Source organism: Eleutherodactylus coqui, chromosome 2 (genome assembly GCF_035609145.1).
Source record: "Eleutherodactylus coqui strain aEleCoq1 chromosome 2, aEleCoq1.hap1, whole genome shotgun sequence".
NCBI lineage: Eukaryota > Metazoa > Chordata > Amphibia > Anura > Eleutherodactylidae > Eleutherodactylus > Eleutherodactylus coqui.
The window spans coordinates 148,625,408-148,645,924 of NC_089838.1; the positions used below are offsets into that span (position 1 = coordinate 148,625,408).

A 20,517-nucleotide genomic window follows, 5' to 3' on the forward strand; every position below is an offset into this window, starting at 1 on the left:
TAGAAAGACAGACCTGCAAGATTCTATCTCCTTCTCGAATGCGTCCATCCCTGGCAGCAATACTGTCTGGATCGACCTATAAGAAAACAGAATTTGAGAGTATGACAAATTACTTATTAAAGGTCCAAGTAATACCTCATCTATTCATATTTAACATCCCATTATGTTTAGTGTATCCAATGAAAAATGTGTCGGTATAGAGTGGAATTATCATTTGTTTTTTAACCCAAAGTACATTAGTGCTTGTAGGAAAATCTATAATCTACAGAGGAGAATATTAAGAGTGTTGTGAGTAAAGGTACTGCCTGCCAAAATGTATTGGAGAGTTTTTATTCTTACGGTATACCCGTAGTTTTGGTGAAATTACTCACAACGAAAATAAATGAGTTGGATATTTTACATTTATCTTTAAGGAAAGAAAGTAAAGGAGTACTATTAAGGTTATATGAATATTGGCGATTTCTGGGAATATGTACTCTTAGGTATTTAGATTGAGGGATAATTTTGAGATGGCATATTTCTTTTCCTACTGTCCATTCCTTTTTAGTAAGAGGCATGAATGTAGATTTCTGCCAGTTAATAAATAAAGCTGAGAAGAATCCAAATTTGTCTTTCACTGATATATCATATGATAAAATATGACTTGGGTTTGAAAGGAATAATCTCATATTGTCAGCATACAGGCCTATATGGTATTCCCAGGGACCAGTTATTATGCCTTGAAAAATTGGGTCTCATCATGGAACTATTTTTCACACTCACTTCTTGGAGGATATCACTGGCTGGGGCTTTGGTCCTCCATAAAGTCTTTTTTTTTAGACTTTAAATTCAGTACTGGAACCATAGACAACGTATACTCATTGACAAAAAATAAAGCACCAACAAGGAGTTGGTGAAATTGAATTTAACTTTATATATATGAATGTCATAATGATATATGTCGGTGATTACAATATTAGAGTGAAAGGATATGTTTATTGGGGAAAACTACAATTTAAAAGATGCTTTAGTACACTTTTGGGTAAGGCATGGACTCATACAGGGTCTTTATGTTATTCTGTGACAAATTTCCCCACAGATGTTGCAACTGGGCTTCTAGATCCTGCACTTTTGTAGGCTTCCCAGAAAGGGCATCTTAGCTGGTACCATAAGTGCCTAATTGGCGATAAATCTGCTAGCCAGGCAGGCCAAGGAGTTGTGGTAACCTGGCAAAGGCATTACTGGGAAACCTTTGCTGTGTGTAGGCAAGGATTATCCTGCTGAAAAATGCCTGTTGGAAGCCTTGCCATTAGAGGTGACACCTTTGGCCTCAGGATTTCTAGCACATATTGTTGAGCTGTTAGTGTCCCTTGATCACTGCTATGGGTGACTGACTATCATATTCAATGGTTCCCTAGATAATCACACCAACAGTTGGGGCAGTGTCTCACTCCACAGCAAAGCCAGGATTGAAGCGCGCATCACAAGGCCCCCTACACTCGAATATGGCCATCGTTAGTTCAGAAACAGAACTTGGATTCAAGAACTTGGATTAAAGATGGCACAGTTTCTAGTCCATGGCAGTCCATATTTCTTGTTCATGCTGCAACCAAAGGCAATTGTGTTGGGGTGGTAATGACAAGAGACATTATAGGCACTGTGGCACCAAATTCCCTTCTGCTAAGCAACTAGAAATGGTTTGGGCAGAATCAGAGTTCTGTAATAAAGGTGCCATCTGGGTCTGGATACTGGACAATGACCCTGATGGATCTGCTCGTGGATCAATTGATCCTCCTTACTGTGACCTGTCTGAACCATCCAGAGCCTGTTCGCTAAGTGTGCATCCCTAGCATAACCACTGCTCCCAATACTTTCTAGAAGCTTGGTCAGAATGGCCTAAATGGTGGCTAAATCGTCTAAACTACCATCCTGATCGCAAAGTCTGTTAAATTGGCAAAATGTCTTTGAGAGTATTGTAGAGGCATGTCTAGCACACAACAATCGCTCAACAAGAGGTACACTATACAGAAGTAGCTTCTAAAAGCCTTTTCATAGGGCAATGGGGGAAGCACTTTTATGCCATTTAGTAGGACCCTGTGTATCATCATGCCACAAATGTAATCTTTGCATATCTGTCTGAGACATAACTGCATGCTGAGTTTTGCAGCAATCGACATTTCTATCCGGGTGCACTATTTTTTCTTTGTCAATGAGTTTATTTTTCAATGCATTACTGCACATATTTGAAATCAGATTTGGCTGTCATCACATTTATTAGGTGAGTGCAAGTTTTATACTTTTTATGTCATTATTAGAGATGAGCGAACACCAAAATGTTCGGGTGTTCGTTATTCGGAACGAACTTCCCGTGATGCTCGAGGGTTCGTTTCGAACAACGAACCCCATTGAAGTCAATGGGCGACCAGAGCATTTTTGTATTTCGCCGATGCTCGCTAAGGTTTTCATGTGTGAAAATCTGGGCAATTCAGGAAAGTGATGGGAATGACACAGTGACGGATAGGGCAGGCGAGGGGCTACATGGTGGGCTGCATCTCAAGTTCACAGGTCCCACTATTAAGCCACAATAGCGGCAAGAGTGCCCCCCCCCCCCCCCCACTGTCAGCATAAAGATCGTCCTCCTCTGGCACAGCTGTAACAGCTGTAGCAGAGAAGAACGATGTTTGCCCATTGAATTCAATGGAGCGGCAATACAGCAGGTTCCACTGAATGCAATGGGCTGCCGGCGATCGCAGGATGAATGGTCGGAAAGGGGTTAAATATATAACAAGCTTTCTCTAGACAAGCCTTGAAATCCCCGCCTCCAGAAACACAGCCAATCACAGCCATTCAATGACATCATTGTCATTGGCTGTGATTGGCTGAAGGCACGTGTGCTTCTGGAGGCAGGGATTTAAAGTCTTTCGTGGAGAAAGCAATACTCTGCCGTGGACCAGGAGGGAGTGACAGCCTGCAGGAGCGCCGCAGATCATCTAAAAACGTAAGTAATGATTTTTATTCTTTGCTCCACTGTATTACCGGCGTATAAGGTGACAGTTGGGGGGTCGTCTTATACGCCCTGTCGCCTTATACGCCGGTATATATTTTTAGTGTAACACATTTCTGGATGAATTGCAGGAAAGGGGTTATATATTTAACCCCTTTCCGACCATTCATCCTGCGATCGCCGGCAGCCCATTGCATTCAGTGGAACATGCTGTATTGCCGCTCCATTGAATTCAATGGGCAAACATCGTTCTTCTCTGCTACAGCTGTTACAGCTGTGCCAGAGAAGAAGGATTTGTCTTCTATATGTTCTCAATGGGGTCAGCGCTGCTGCCGCTGGCCCCATTGAGCGCATATAGAATGCATCCATAGCGAGCAGCGGGAGGGGCAGATTTCAATACTCGGGTGACACCTTATCTCCCCAGCCACTCACAGCAGGGGGGTGGTATAGGGCTTAAACGTTGCAGGGGGAAGTTGTAATGCCTTCCCTGTCTTTATATTGGCCAAAAAAAAGCGCTAACGTCTCAGGGAAGAAAGTTTAATTTACCAGAACACCGCATGGTGTTCGTTACGAATAACGAACATCCCGAACACCCTAATATTCGCACGAATATCAAGCTCGGACGAACGCGTTCGCTCATCTCTAGTCATTATCTTAATGACTTTGAGTTTTCTATCTGTCTGTAATCATCCCTCTATTTATTTAATATTTGGAATAATTTGGCAACTTTTGCGGAGGGTATTTACAGTATAGAGAGAATGATTGCATAGAAAAAAACATGCAAAAAATGTGTATGCCGTGATCGAATTTGTTTGTAGCTACTGATATATTTATACATATAGTAATAGGAGTAATAAGCATGCAAGATGTGAATTAAAGGTATCATTAGTATTGTGGTTGTTGCTCTGTTCTGTTGTGCGTGAATATACTGTCAATGTTTCTGCTTTAGAAGATACTGTATAAAGAATACATAAATTGTGGAAGCACTCTGCAGTTTTTCTAAACAGGGGCAAATCTGTTTCTGTATCCCTGCAAATAAGCATCATTAAATATCCTGCAATTGTTACTGATGATATAGTGAGATAACTCCTGACAGTTACACAGAGCTCTTGAGCTGTCCAGATGTTTAATATTTCTGTAATGAATAATGATCCAGTGTCCAGAATGGGGACACTATCTATCACCTTCAGTTGATGGTTATCCAAAGTCATTTATTTGGCCCTGTCATCCAACAAGCTATTTTTCAAACAAAACTCCTCAAGTGTAGCATTTGGTTTTAGGTTACATTTCAAATACTGTAAAATGTTCACTATGCTCTTTTTTTAATAATGGCCTGTCACCAAAATAATAAACCAGAGTCTGCTATTTAATGGCAAAAGACAATGTAATTATGTAAGACTGTAAAATCCTGCAGTCGCTTGCCCTTTGGAAATATTCCATGCTGATTAAAATGAAATAATGATTTTATGGTTTGAAAAACAGTATAGAAGATTGAGGACCTAATAGCAGGATAATGTACAGTAAGTCACATGCTTAATTATTGAACTGTGAATGTTAACATAGATTGAAATACTTTTACGTTGTATGTATTATACTGTAACTGCATGTTTGGAAGCAATATGGCACTGTTTATATTACAGCTTATTTTAAGCAATGTTTTATATAAAAAAGGTATTTAATCTAATTTTGGATTTACCAAAGACCCTCATAAGTAAGGCTGACTGAGATTTACAAATGTTTTCTCATTTTAGATACCAGATTGACATGATGTTTGCAATGCAAACATAAAATGTTTGGAAAAATTATTGTAAATGTTTTTAAAAACTGTCAAGTCGAGGATTCCACTTGAACTGTTTGCCGTCCACGGTTTGGTCTTCCATGTTTTGGGAACATGGCAACAGTCAAACTGGTAAGCACTTGATATGAACGTGTCTTAGCAACACTTGACTCTCCCTAGCGGCCCTGTTGGCTGAAGCACAACCAAGCCACTAGACATAACATAGGAACTTTGACCTGGCCTGACAGTCACTCAATGTATCAAACTCAAATTTTATGATTTTACGGCAGTGGTGAGGATGTAACAAATCTAGTAACACCAAAATCATTCACCAAAGGTCGCCCAAATGGGGTCTAAGTGTGGTACAAGAAGAAGCCTGTAGGCTTTTTTACATTAGATTTATGGCATGTACACAGTATAACACCCATGAAACCCAAACTCCTCAGGAGAACAGTAGTCACCATTCCACTAAGTGAAACAGCCATGTATAGGTGCAGAGTGAATATAGAGGTGACTGCACACATGTGCATTGCTCTCTCCATTCAAGCATAAGCTTGCTTTGCTGTTTCCACAAATCCTATGGTCTAATATTGAAAAAAACACATCTTTAATCGGCGTACATAAGCCCTATTAAGTACTTGCCTATATTTTTGGGAGTATAGTGTCATATATAGAACTCAGGAAAAGACCCAAGTGGAACAAGGTGTATTCTACAACTCTACATTCTGCTTTTGATGCTGTTTAACCCAATGATTTGAATATTGGAAGTGGCATTTGTTTACCCCGCTTTATTTGTCCAATTTTCATTCTTTGTGGGAAAGAAGAACTTTCTTAGGTAACATATCTTTGTAGGAGAGAAGAGATTCATCAAGTATCATGAGAGAACTTCAATTTCTGTGGCTAAATGCTGCTCTATGTAGATTCATGGTTAGGTGAACCTAAACTTCTGTCTGGGGAAATTATAGTCACTACCACACCATTTAAAATATTCTAAAATTCATATAATTGTAGATGTGTTCCTACATAAACTCCTGTAACTGCACAAAGTGAAGCTAAAGAGTCCACATCCATATGTAGCATATGACAATTCAATCAACCAATGATTTAATTTACTGCTCTGAATTTGTATCACAACTTTGCTTTCTCATATTCCCATCTTTGATTTTTACCTCACTAACATATATTCCAGTATCCTCTTCATCATCTGTCCTGTAGCAGACTGTTAGACCCAGTCTATCTTGATTATTTAGTCGACACAGTTCAATTTCCTATAAGGAGCAAAAAACAGAAGGTACTGTAAATCACAATATATTCAGGAAATGCTTTCTAAGAGTCCAGGAATCTAAATTTCAGAATGCATTTTAATGTAATCCAAAATAAACTATAGTTTTATTTTTGGGTTAAGAGTAGAGATGAGCAAGCACCAAAATGCTTGGGGGCTCGTTACTCGAGTCGAACTTTCAGTGATGCTCGAGAGTTTGTTTCGAGTAACGAACCCCATTGAAGTCAATGGGTGACTCGAGCTTTGTTGTATATGACTGGTGCTCCGCTAAGGTTTTCATTTGTGAAAATCTTAGCAAATCACCAAAGTCATGTAAAAAACACAGAAATGGATAGGGCAGGCGAGGAGCAACATGCAGGGCTGCATTTCGGGCTCCGAGGTCTCACTTTTAAGCCACAATAGTGGCAAGAGTGAGACCCCCCCCCACCCCCGCACTGTGCACTGTCAGCATAAAGATCGTTCTCCTCTGCCACAGCTGTAACAGCTGTGGCAGAGAAGAACGATGTTAGCCCATTGAATTCAATGGAGCCGGCAATACAGCCAGCTCCATTGAAAGCAATGGGCTGCCGGCGAGCGCGGGATGAATTTTCGTGAAGGGCTTAAAAATATAAGCCCTTACCTGAAAATCATCCTAAAATGTGTAAAAAAAAAAAATAAAAATTATGTCAGCATTAAGATCGTTCTCCTCTGCCATAGCTGTAACAGCTGTGGCAGAGAAGAACGATGTTAGCCCATTGAATTCAATGGAGCCGGCAATACAGCCGGCTCCATTGAAAGCAATGGGCTGCCGGCGAGCGCGGGATGAATTTTCGTGAAGGGCTTAAAAATATAAGCCCTTACCTGAAAATCATCCTAAAATGTGTAAAAATAAAAAAAAATGTATACTCCCCTTTCCGCTGCAGCCGGAGTTCAGCCGCGTCTGGCCGGCAGTTCTTCTGAACTGCTCTGAGTAGTATTCAGCAGCCGGGGATTTAAAATCCCCGCCTGCTAAATGAGCTGCCTCTGATTGGTCACAGCCTCACCAATCAGAGGCAGCTCTCACTCACACCCATTCATGAATTCATGAATGGGTGAGTGAGTGCTGCCTCTGATTGACTCAGCGCAAGGACCAATCAGAGGCAGCACTCACCCATTCATGAATTCATGAATGGGTGTGAGTGAGAGCTGCCTCTGATTGGTGAGGCTGTGACCAATCAGAGGCAGCTCATTCAGCGGGCGGGGATTTTAAATCCCCGGCTGGTGATAGATCAGCAGTTAAGCAACACAGTGCAGGGGACAGCAGGAGAAGACGCGGCTGTGCCCCGGCAGCTGAAGGGAGGTGAGTATCTATTTTTTTTGTTTTTAAAATCACTTTTAATTCATTTCCAGGGAATGGCTTATATGTAAAGTCCTTCCCTGAAAAAGAATTCAGGCTTGCCAGCAGACCATTGTCTTCAATGGAGACGCCGGCAGCAGCAGCGGCTCCATTGAAGAGAATGCCTGCATTTTTATTCTTTTTTACACTAAAAATCTTTCTTTTTTAGGGAAGGGCTTATATGTAAAGTCCTTCCCTGAAAAGAAATGCAGGGAGCCAGCAGGCCATTGTTTTCAATGGAGCCGCCGGCAGCAGCCGCGGCTCCATTGAAAACAATGCGTGCATTCCCTATGATGCACGCATGTCCTATCTTTGCAGGCATGCACCTGCAAAGTACGGACATGTGCACACACCATAGGGAATGCAGTGTTGTAAATACAAGCGTGTTTTTGTGCGTGCGTATGCACGCACCAAAACACGCTCGTCTGATTGCACCCTTAAGGATGATTTTCAGGTAAGGGCTTATATTTTTAAGCCCTTCACGAAAATTCATCCCGCACTCGCCGGCAGCCCATTGCTTTCAATGGAGCCGGCTGTATTGCCGGCTCCATTGAATTCAATGGTTGGTGCTCGTTTAATCGAGACGAGTACCGCGTGGTGCTCGTCTCGAGTAATGAGCATCTTGAGCACCCTAATACTCGAACGAGCATCAAGCTCGGACGAGTATGCTCGCTCATCTCTAGTTAAGAGTTAAGTATACACCTCATATTAGCAGTGAATAATGAAATGATTGTATCGGGATAATTTCAACACTTGTTAAAATACAGATAATCTTTTGAAATCAGTAAATTGAACTATAAGGATGGTTTCACACACCACATTTGTTTTTGAAAAACACTGCAGTTTCTATGGCAGTATTTGATGCAGTTCTTCGAGCCAAAGCCAGAAGTAGATTCAATAGGAACAGAAAATATAAAGAAAGAGCTTATTCTTCTCCTTTCTGCTGCTTTCGCCTCTTTCTTGTAGTCAAAAAAGCTGCATCAAAAACTGCAGCAGTGTTTTTCCCCCATAAAAAAAAAACAAAAACTGTGTGTGAACTATTTTAATTTACAATTCTCTAGTCTTAATAAGACTTTTCAATGCAGAAACTTGTAAAAGAATTTGATTACACTCTCAGCAAGCTAATAGCAAACTTTTAACCCTTTCCAATCCATTGTCTGACGTGTAAAAACATTATGATTTAAAGGGGTTGTCCCGAGGCAGCAAGTGGGTCTATACACTTCTGTATGGCCATAATAATGCACTTTGTAATGTACATTGTGCATTAATTATGAGCCATACAGAAGTTATAAAAAGTTTTTTACTTACCTGCTCCGTTGCTAGCGTCCTCGTCTCCATGGTGCCGACTAATTTTTGGCCTCCGATGGCCAAATTAGCCGCGCTTGCGCAGTCCGGGTCTTCAGCAGTCTTCTATGGAGCCGCTCGTGCCAGAGAGCGGCTCCGTGTATCTCCGCCCCGTCACGTGCCGATTCCAGCCAATCAGGAGGCTGGAATCGGCAGTGGACCGCACAGAAGAGCTGCGGTCCACGAAGACAGAGGATCCCGGCGGCCATCTTCAGCAGGTGAGTATGAAGACGCCGGACTGCCGGGATTCAGGTAAGCGCTGTGCGGGTGGTTTTTTTAACCCCTGCATCGGGGTTGTCTCGCGCCGAACGGGTGGGGGGTTTAAAAAAAAAAAAAACCCGTTTCGGTGCGGGACATCTCCTTTAAGGCTGTACAGCTCCAATGTTGGAAGATATCAGTCAGGGTTCTCTTAGGCCTTAGTCAGACGGGCGTTTTTAGCCACGATTTGCGCATGCGCATGCGTCCGGCGATTTTTTAAAACCATTGCTTTGCAATGGTATCGGACACATGAGCGCTTTTTATGCGCTCGTCCGATAAATTATAGAACAAAAAATTGCAGATCGCACCTATCTGCGATCTGCGATTCCTGTTCTCTTCTGTATATGCGCTCAATGGGGCCGGCGGCAGCAGCGCCGACCCCATTGAGAACATATAGAAGACAAATCATTCTTCTCTGCCACAGCTGTAACAGCTGTGACAGAGAAGAACTATGTTTGCCCATTGAATTCAATGGAGCGGCAATACAGCCGCTCCATTGAAAGCAATGGGCTGCCGGCGTGCGCGGGGTGAATTGTCGGGAAGGGGTTAAATATATAAGCTCTTCCCTGCAATTCATCCTAAAATGTGTTAAAATAAAAAAAAATTGTATACTCACCTTTCCGCTGCAGCCGGAGTCCAGCCGCGGCCGCTGTCAGTTCTCCTGTACTGCTTCTTGGCACTATTCAGCCGGCGGGGCTTTAAAATCCCCGCCTGCTGAATGATCTGCCTCTGATTGGTCACAGCCCTGACCAATCAGAGGCTGAAAACACTCACACACCCATTCATGAATTCATGAATGGGTGAGTGACTGCTGCCTCTCAGCGCTGAGCCAATCAGGGGCAGGTCTGACTCACATCCATTCATAAATTCATGAATGGGTGTGAGTGAGGCATGCCTCTGATTGGCTCAGCGCTGAGCCAATCAGGGGGCAGGTCTGACTCACACCCCCTTCACACCCACTGCAGGACGGCCGCGCTGAGCTCCGGCTGCCGGCAGAAGGTGAGTATACAATTCTTTTTTATTTTAACACATTTTAGGATGGATTGCAGGGAAGGGCTTATATATTTAAGCCCTTCCCGACAATTCATCCTGGGCTCGCCCGCAGCGCATTGCTTTCAATGGAGACGGCTGTATTGCCGTCTCCATTGAATGCAATGCACTGGACAGCTCCGGCCCGTTTCTAATGAAACGCGGCTAGGAGCAGATTTTCGGGCGATTTGCAGGCGACTTGCGCGCACCGGTCACGCGATTTGCGGATGCGCATCCGTCATGCGATCCGCAAATCGCGCGAAAAATCGCCCGTCTGACTAAGGCCTTACTATATATAGCCAGCCTCTCTGCTGTCAGTGCCTATCCAACGTGTCACCTCATGCAGTATTGGCTTTAGCCAGCATATAGCGCTGTTGTATAACAGCAGAAAAATAGTAAGCCCCCTAGGAAAACCAGGATACAAATTGGATTGGAGAGGGTTAATTCCCATTATGTGCTATCTGTATGGAGTATATCAGCTGTAAAAGACTTATGAGGATCAACAAAGATGTTATGCACATAAGGTAGGCCCCCACCAACCTTGATTAGGCCTTACATCCATGTAATATATATAATTGTTTTGTTGTTAAAAATATGTAGTTAAACAGATACAAGATTTTGTTCATGTTATCCATAAAATACTTGAAATATAATAGATAATGTGAAGCGTTAAAAAATTTAAGAAATTAATGTGATTGTTCTAAATATATTAGAGTTCATCATTATTATGCCACAAATCCAGTTAATCCTTCCAATTTAAGTTGTTTATGTAGTACAATTTTTTTGTGCCCACACTTTATTTAGCAATTAAGATACTTTATTTCATAAATGCTCTGTGAAGATTAGTGAATGTGGAGATGGTTTGGGCCAAATCCTGAGGGGGCACCTGAGGTACCCTGGTCTGCATCCTCTAACCCCACAAATCAGGATATGGACTTCTCTGCGGGGCCCTCAGGCTGTTACACAGGACGTGGGCCCAGTAGTGTGGCAATTGAAGCTACTTTAGGCCAAAACGTGGTACCTGAAGGTGTCAAAGGGGGCCTTGTTAGACAGTTGGTGTCAGAGCAGGCGGCACACTTCAGTAGGAGGAAATAAGTCAGAGATACAATCATGGAGAACAAGTTAAGAACAGTCAAGCAGGGATCAGGACATGCAGTGGGCAGAATCGTAGTCAGTATATCAAGCCAGGGTCAGGAGACAGAAATATAGTCAGGGATAGCCAATATCAGGAACCATAATTTTTTTGCAGCATCTTGAGCAGAGAGATCGAAATGACTGCAATACTCAGGAGGATGTCTGATATACCCATGGCTCAAATATAATTGGAGAAGAAACACTTTGCTTGGAGTACACTAACCTTCTAAGAGCACTGCCACTATCACATGCAGTGCAGATATCATAGGACGCACCAGGGGCAGCTGATTGCTTGCCACAGCTTCAAGGAGGAGTAAGTTGACAGCGGCACATTGTAAAATGTTATATATATGTTTTAAATACTTTAGAACAACTGAAGGCTAATGTCGTAACGGCTACTGTAAGTCTGTTAAACGCCTTAGTTACCGGCCTATCGTGTTTTTAAGTCCAGCAGCTGCAGGACATGTATGAAGGGAGATCACACGGTGATACCAATCATACTGACCCATAGAATAAAGTTATCATGTAATTTTTGTTGCAGTTTCTGCACCATAGAAACAAGGCGTACCGAAAGATGGCCATTTCCATTTTTTAAAAGTTTTTCAGTACATTATATGGTATATTAAATAATACGGTTGAAAAATACAACTCATCTCGCAAAAAACAAGCCCTTGTACAGCTACGTTGATGGATAAATAAAGCAGTTACAATTTTTTAAAAGGGGAGGAAAAAATGAAAATGGAAAAACAAAAAAGCTTGGCCACTAAGGGGTTAACTAATAGAATGTGGGTCATTGAAAGTAGAGGCATAAGTACCATACATTAAATGCTTGCAGCTTTTATGAGGCTCTTAGAGAGAAGGGGGTCAGTTTTATTTAGTAGGTATCCGTCACATTCTTTGACATTTTTAATCTCTCCTTGGGCACCTCTTGGTTAGTAAATAAATGAGATGTGAACTGGCCTGAAAATCAAACTTCCTGTTTCTCTTAAATGGTATGCAAAAGAGTGATAAATTGCTATTTGGCCTCCCATTTCTATATTCAACGCTGTTATTCCTTTTCCTATAGTATTGCACTACAATGGCTAAAAATCAGTGTGTTTGTGGAGGTAAGTATGGCCACAGATGATTCCATGATTTTCAGACTATCACTTCCCTCCAATGGACGTAGTTCAAGACTGCTTGTAATTAGATATCAGCACAGTTTAAATGAATGGAGCGTAACCTTACTCACCAGTGACTGACCACTCACTTCATTTTGAAGTAGCTTGCTGGAATAGCAGCAACAGGTAATGTAATTTAGTATTTTATATCTTTTAAACAACCACTAATGTTTTTTGACAACTACAATATGAGAGGTCAACAATGACTATCCAGGGAACTAAATCATCAGTAAGAATATATATATATATATATACATATATATATATATATATAGGCGAAAGCCCTCACTCACTGACTCACTGACTAACTCGCCACTAATTCTCTAATCCCCATTCCCCGGTGTTTTACAAACCTGAAATTTGGCAGGACCATTCTTTAGGTTCTAAGTAGGAAAAATAAAGGGGTCACAACTTGATTGTTCAATTCTGAGCGCAAAAATAAGGGATCCCCCTATGTTATGTACCTAATCTAATTCTCCAACTTTCCAGTGTTTTACAAACTTTAAATTTGGCAGGAGCATTCTTTAGGTGCTCAATAAGAAATGTAAAGGGGTTAGAACTTGATTATTCAATTCTAAGTGCAAAAGTAAGTGACCCCCTATGTACTGTAACTAATACACATCTGTGCTGCAGAAACTTGAATTTTGGCATGACCATTCTTTAGGTCGTAAATAGCAAAAGTTAAGGATTCACAACTTGATCATTCAATTCTAAGTGCAAACGTAAGTGACCCCTACGTATTGTAACTAATAACACACATCTGTATCGCACAAACATGAAATTTTGAACAAGCATTCTTTAGGTGATAAACAAGAAAAGTAAATGAGTCACAACTTGATTATTCAATTCTAAGCGCGAAAGCAAGTGAACCCCTACGTACTGTAACTAGAACACACATCTGTACCGCACAAATGGGAAATTTGGCACAACCATTCTTTAGTTCATAAACAGGGAAAGTGAAGGGGCCGCAACTTGATTATTCAAATCTAAGTGCAAAAGTAAGTGACCCCTTATGTTATGTAGCTAAAAACACACATCTGCACTGAACAAACGTGACATTTGGCATGACCATTCTTTAGGTCATAGATAGGAAAAGTAAAGGTATTGCAACTTGATTAATCAATTCTAACTGCAAAAGTAAGTGAACCTCTATTTAATGTAAATAATAACACATCTGTACCTTATAAATGTAACATTTGCCACAACTATTCTTTATGTCCTAAATAGAAAAAGTAAAGGGGCCACAACTTCAATATTTAATTCTAAGTGTGAAAAACCATGAGACATGGGATAGTACTTTTTTCAGAAACCATAAAGCCTAGGTAAATGATTTTTATACTGAGCAGAATCTACCTCACCTCTACATGTATATACTGAGGAGAATCTACCTCACCTCTATGTGTATATACGGAGGAGAATCTACCTCACCTCAATGTGTATCTACTGAGAAGAATCTGCCTCACCCCTATGTGTATATACTGAGGAAAATCTACTTCACCTTTATGTGCATATACTAAGAATAATATAACTGATCTCTGTGTGCATATACTGAGGAGAATCTACCTGACCTTTATGTGCATATACTGAAGATAATACAACTGATGTCCATGTGTATATACTGAAAGGCTGTACAGTAGACTGCAGGGATGGAGCATGCCTTTAAGACTAAGAAGGGGCTTCAACCTCCAGTCTGGGGGTAAATTTGAATAAAAATAGGTGTTACCTTTAAGGGTTAAAAGTGAGGAGAGAGGGAGGGGTGGCACATTCTGCAGAGGGACATTGGTACATGCAGTCTGAGGAGAATTTAACGCTCCTCCTATGTATACATATTTTATTCCTTGGTTCCTCTGAAGTAACAGCGAGTTCATAAAATTTTCCATGCAAACAACAGGTAAAAACCTGTACTAAATTAACCCAGGCAAAGCCGGGTATATCAGCTGGTTTTCTAATATATTTTTGTAACTCAGAGAAAAGTTACACCATTTGCAGTTTAATGTCTGCTCCTCTAGAATAACACAGCATTGACTGCATTTTATTTTCACATTCTCATATATGATTATGTGAACAAAACATGTCTATATCACAGTTACAAATACCACCTTACAGAAGACAAAATAACAATGGATTGTCTACATGTAAGGTAGAACCTTCAATTCAGTTTTAGAGCTTGCTATGATGATATTTGAGACTGTGGCTCTATTCATACTTCAGTCATAAAGTGCTCTTTCAGGGAGTTATCTTTTAACAATAGTTGTGAAATATAGTCATCACAAGGCTATCTACAGAAGCAGAAAGAAATCACTAAAATTATTTTTCCCAGTCAGGTTCTGAAACATTACAACTAAATCACTGGCTCTGTTGTCCTGCCACAGAAAAATAAAAATCATATAAATTACAATATAGCTGTAAGCATTGCAAGAGGACTTGTACTCTGTGATAAAAAGTGGATAAAAGAATGTGTTTAAGAAAACAAAATATATTGTACAAAAAATGAGGATTTTCCCACTACTACCAGTAATAGCTTTCCATATGTTAAAAACAAAAGATTCTGGTATTGATCTTCAGGCACAAGTGAGAAGCTAAGTCCAAGTAGCTTGGCATCCTAAACTGAACATATTCAATATGACATGTAATCTTATCTCTATACTTTTATAGTACAGATTCTAAGTTTTAAGAAGGTCTGTCTAACTCCAGGAATAGGGTCCTAGTAGTAATTGTTTTAATCCATCCAATACTAACATTTGCTGTTTTAGCAATTATGGTTCCAAACTTTAAATTGTTAACACTATATTCAGTTTATTACTTAAATTAGCATGTGCTATACAAATCTGGGTTGATATACTTAGGATATGAAATATGTGATTCGCTTTGTGTCCTCTTCCATTTCATTGCTTACTTATAATGGAATGACCATTATTAAAGAGTTAAAAAGCATACTGTTTTTTATATACCTTAATATTTATTAAAAAGAGTACTGCAGTAAAATGACACAAAATGAAATATTCATCAGACTCCATTCTTTTCAATGCATGTGTCACAAGACGTCAATAAATTGTCTTGTTCTACTCAAGACACAGTGGCAGAAAAGTCCCTTAGTTAAATATCAAAAAGTCACCAGAAGGAACCACTACTTATAAAATATAGCCTTTACTATTTTTACATTGAGGCCTTAGTCACACGGGCGTTTTTTCGCGCGATTTGTGGATCGCTTGACGGATGCGCATCCGCAAATTCCGTGACCGGGGCCAAAAAAATCGCCCGAAAAATCTGCTCCTAGCCGCGTTTCATTAGAAACGGGCTGGAGCTGTCCAGCGCATTGAATTCAATGGAGCCGGCAATACAGCCGGCTCTATTGAAAGCAATGCGCTGCGGGCGAGCGCAGGATGAATTGTCGGGAAGGGCTTAAATATATAAGCCCTTCCCTGCAATTCATCCAGAAAAGTGTAAAAATAAAAAAAATCTATATACTCACCTTGTCCCGGCAGACGGAGTTCAGAGCGGCTGGCCTGCAGTGGGTGTGAAGGGGTGTGAGTCAGACTTGCCTCTGATTGGCTCAGCGCTGAGCCAATCAGGGGCAAGTCTGACTCACACCCCCTTCACACCCACTGCAGGCCGGCCGCTCTGAACTCCGTCTGCCGAGCAAGGTGAGTATATATATATTTTTAATTTTTACACATTTCTGGATGAATCGCAGGGAAGGGCTTATATATTTAAGCCCTTCCCGACAATTCATCCTGTGCTCACCGGCAGCCCATTGCTTTCAATGGAGCTGGCTGTATTGCCGGCTCCATTGAATTCAATTGGCAAACATCGTTCTTCTCTGCCACAGCTGTTACAGCTGTGGCAGAGAAGAATGATTTGTCTTCTATATGTTCTCAATGGGGTCGGCGCTGCTGCCGCCGGCCCCATTGAGCGCATATAGAGAAGAGAACAGGAATCGCAGATCGCAGATAGGTGCGATCTGCGATTTCTGTTCTATAATTTATCGGACGAGCGCATAAAAAGCGCTCATGTGGCCGATACCATTGCAAAGCAATGGTTTTAAAAGATCGCCGCACGCATGTGCATGCGCAAATCGCGTGAAAAAACGCCCGTCTGACTAAGGCCTAAAAGCGTATCCACGTATATTTTTTCCAATTTTTTTGTGACTGGAAATCGCCACAGATTAATATAAACAAATTGGTTGAATGATAATATTCCAGTAGACAATAAGATACCTAGTCCCCCATTATATCATCACTAGGTGGGTAGGTATCTTCATATTGGGTAAATTGATTTCTCACAAAACCCCTTACACTTGAGGAAAAACTTTTTTTTTGGTTGAATGAGGAAAAAAAGTTTTTTCCCAAGTGTAAGGGGTTTAGTGAAAAATCAATTGACCCAATATGAAGATACCTATCCACCTAGTGATGATAAAGTGATGATAAAGGTCCATAGAAGTTCCTATAACTGTGATACTTTGTCTGGTCTTGCATATAAGTGAATGTGAATTAAATTATTTTAATTCACAATGGGAAGGGTGCAGCTGGGTTCAGGGAGAAGATGGCTAGAAGTTTGGAGGAGTGTTAAAACTAGGCATTATGGTAAGGTGTATGATTAAGCAATTATACCAAGCAAGTGATAATTATCATCATTTTCATATGTAGGTTGAAACACAGTTATTAACTGAAACAGCTGTATAAAAGGCTTAAAAATGGGTGAGGAACAGTCAAACTCTGCTACAAAGGTGAGGTTGTGGAAGACAATTTTATGTTACAGGTCATACACCACGGCAAGAGTGAGCATAGCAACAAGGCACAAGGTAATTATACTGCATCAGCAATGTCTTTCCCAGGCATAAATTTCAAAGTAGACTGAGCTTTCAAGATGTACTGTTCAAGCTCTTTTGAAGAAACACAAAGAAAGAGGCAATGTTGAGGTCTATAGACCCAGTGGTCAGCCAAGAAAACGCTGCAGCAGATGAAAGACACATCATGCTTAACTGAGAAATTTCCAGCAGAGCCATCAGCTCAGAATTAGCAGAAAGTAATGGGACCCAGGTATACCGATCTATTGTTCAGATAGTCTAGACAGAAATGGTCTTCATGGAAGAATTGCATCCAGAAAAAAACCCCATTCTTTCAACACAGAAACAAGTCCCAACAAATCAACTATGCACAAAAACACAAGAACTGGGGTGCAGAAAAATACCAGCAGGTGCTCTGTTCTGATGAGTCAAATTTTTAACATTTGGCTGTAACAAACAGCACTTTGTTCACCAAAGGGCTAGAGAAAGGTATAATAATGAGTGTTTGCAGACAACAGTAAAGAATGGTGAAGTTTCTTTGCCTATTTGGGTCTGCATTTTAGTAAATGGAGTCGGGGATTTGATGAGAATTAATGATGTCCTCAATGCTTAAAAATACAGGCAGATACTTATCCATCATCCAATACCATCAGGTAGGCATCTAATTGGCTCCAAATGTATTCTGCAGCAGGACAACAAACACAAACCTACAGCCAATGTCATTAAAAACTATCTTTAGTGTAAAGAAGAGCAAGAAGTGATGATAAAGCCCCCACGAAGCCCTGATCTCAACATCATCAAGTCTTTCTGGGATTACATGAAGAGACAAAAGAACTTGAGAAAACTTACCTCTACTAAAGATCTGTGGTTAATTCTCCAAGATATTTTGAACAACCTCCTTACTGAATTACCTTAAAAACTGCGTTCAGCATTCATGCTGTTTTGAAGGCAAAGGGCCCTTTTACATCGACCAATAATCATTCAGATTTCTATGATCCAGAGAGAAACTGAATGATAATCGTTCAGTCTACATGCATGCTCAGACTGAACAACGAATGATAATTCGTTCACTTATTGTTCATCATTCTCATGCTGCGAATTGCCCGTCGCGAGCGGAGAATCACAATGATTCTCCGCTCGTGGACAGGTGCCTGCGCTTTCCATAGCAATGCTATGGAAAGCGTCGGCTGGCATGATTCGACGGCGGTAAACTGCCGACGAATACACTGCCGTGGACAGGGGGCATTTTTAGCACTATTTTTGAAAGCATTCTAACTTTGCAGTATTTTTACACACCTCTCTAAAACTTTTGCCCAATACACTTTGCGGAGAAAATAAGTGGAATCTTTATGGGTAGAATTTATGGAAGAAAAAAACAATAATACAATCCTAATATAAAATTGCTATAAACCACCAACTATAAGAGAAGCAACTGAAAATCTATTATTAAGGTGAATACAGGAAACGGCAAATCAAAATGATGTAGTTATTATGGGAGTCTTCAACTATCCAGATATAAATTGGGAAATTTGAAGCCTGTGGGTCTGTTGATAACTAAAGATAATTACTTTTTCCAACTCATTCAGTGCCCAACTACAGGAAAGACATTTTTTTAACTTAACATGAGTGTTGGTCGTTGTGATTGTCCAGGTAATAAAATGGGCCCGATTTTTTGCAAAAATTGCTTTGCAAATAAAAGGGAAAAACAAAGAAGTATGTGTGTGATCTGTTAGCACTGTTTCCTTTCAATGCTGGAGTCTTAGGTTCAAATCCCATAAAATATAACATATGCATTGAAAAACTCCATCCAGATGTTGCCCTTGGTTAGATTTGTACATACAACTCCAGCCTTGCAAAGCAGCATTGCCAACAACTTAGCCATCACACTTGTCCATTCTGCTCAAGAGGAGGAGGAGAACAAGAACAAACAGAAAGAACGTAAAAACTCCTTTCAGATGTTGCCCTTGGTCAGATTTGAACCTACAACAACCTATAACAACATCAATGCAACGCAGTAGTGCTAACAACTGAGCCACTATACTTGTCTGTTCTGCTCCAGAGGATAACAACAAAAACAATAAACACAATGAGAACATCAAAATACCATCCAGGTGTTGCCCTTGGACAAATTTGAACCTAGAACCCCAGTGCTACAAGGCAGCTTTGCTAAGAATTGGGCAATTTCTTTCTTCTCCATTCTGTAGAAGAGGAGCATAACAATAAAATAGAATATACAAACTCCATGCAGATGTCCATGAAAAGCCGGGAAACTAGAACCCTGTGCTACAAGGCAGCAGTGCCAGCTACTGAGCGACCATGCTTCTTCTTCTTCCAGAAGAGAGGGAGAAAAATAAGAGAGATAAGAATAAGATATTCTTATTCTCCTTTATCTCCTTCTTCCCTTTCTCTTCCATCTCCTCTTTCTTCTCCTGTTTATTCTTCTTCTCCTTGTTCTAATTCTCATTTGTTTTCTTCTTCTTTTCCTCCTCATTTGGAGGCAGAGGAGGAACAAAAATGTGAAGGAAGAACAAACCAGCATGGTAACTCAGTCATTAATACTGTTGTCCTAGATTGAAATCTGTCGAAGGACAATATCTGAATGAACTTCTTGATCTCCTTTTCTAGAAAGACCAAGAATGGTGGCTAAATTGTTAGCACTGCTGCTTTGCAGCACTGGAGTTCTAGGTTCAAATATGATGAAGGGCAATGTCTGGATGGGGTTTTTATGTTGTCCTTCTTCTTCTTGTTGTTCCTCTTTTCCTCTACAGTAGAATGGACAAGTGTGGTGACTCAGTTGTTAGTGCTGCTGCTTTACAGTACTAGAGTTGTATATTCAAATCTGACCAAGGGTATCATCTGGATGGAGTTTTTTGAACATCTACACAGATGTTTCCTTTGTGGGCTTTGAACCTAGGACCCAAAAATATAATAAAGTGTGGCAGCATATGTGGTGCAAAAACAGTCTCTATATTAAAAGAGCATTTATTGTTTCATAGATAGACGTGAAGGCAATAGAGATGAGCGAGCGTACTCGTCCGAGCTTGATACTCGTTCGAGTATTAGGGTGTTCAAGATACTCGTTACTCGAGACGAACACCACACGGTGCTCAAGTTACTTTCACTTTCATCTCTGAGACATTTGCGCGCTTTTCTGGCCAATAGAAAGGCATTACAACTTTCTCCTGTGATGTTCCAGCCCTATACCACCCCCCTGCAGTGAGTGGCTGGGGAGATCAGTATTTAAATCTGCCCCGCCCGCGGCTCGTCACAGATGCATTCTGACATAGATCAGGGACAGTGCTGCTGATGCTGCTGCTGCTATAGGGAGAGCGTTAGGAGTTATATTAGGCATCAAGAACCCCAACGGTCCTTCTTAGGGCCACATCTGACTGTGTGCAGTACTGTTGAGG

At 40.8% G+C, this 20,517-nt stretch overlaps 1 protein-coding gene across 2 annotated transcripts in view; it reads right to left on the reverse strand.

The window, feature by feature from the left end:
• The window catches only part of PDZRN4 (PDZ domain containing ring finger 4), a 180,312-nt gene that overhangs the window by 21,900 nt on the left and 137,895 nt on the right, over nt 1–20,517 (reverse strand). For both annotated transcript variants that reach the window (XM_066591748.1, XM_066591747.1), the window contains exons 4-5: nt 5,930–6,028; nt 14–76 (exon numbers count right to left, since the gene is read on the reverse strand). In XM_066591748.1, coding sequence (XP_066447845.1) covers nt 14–76; nt 5,930–6,028 — 162 coding nt within the window. The remainder of the gene's footprint in view (nt 1–13; nt 77–5,929; nt 6,029–20,517) is intronic.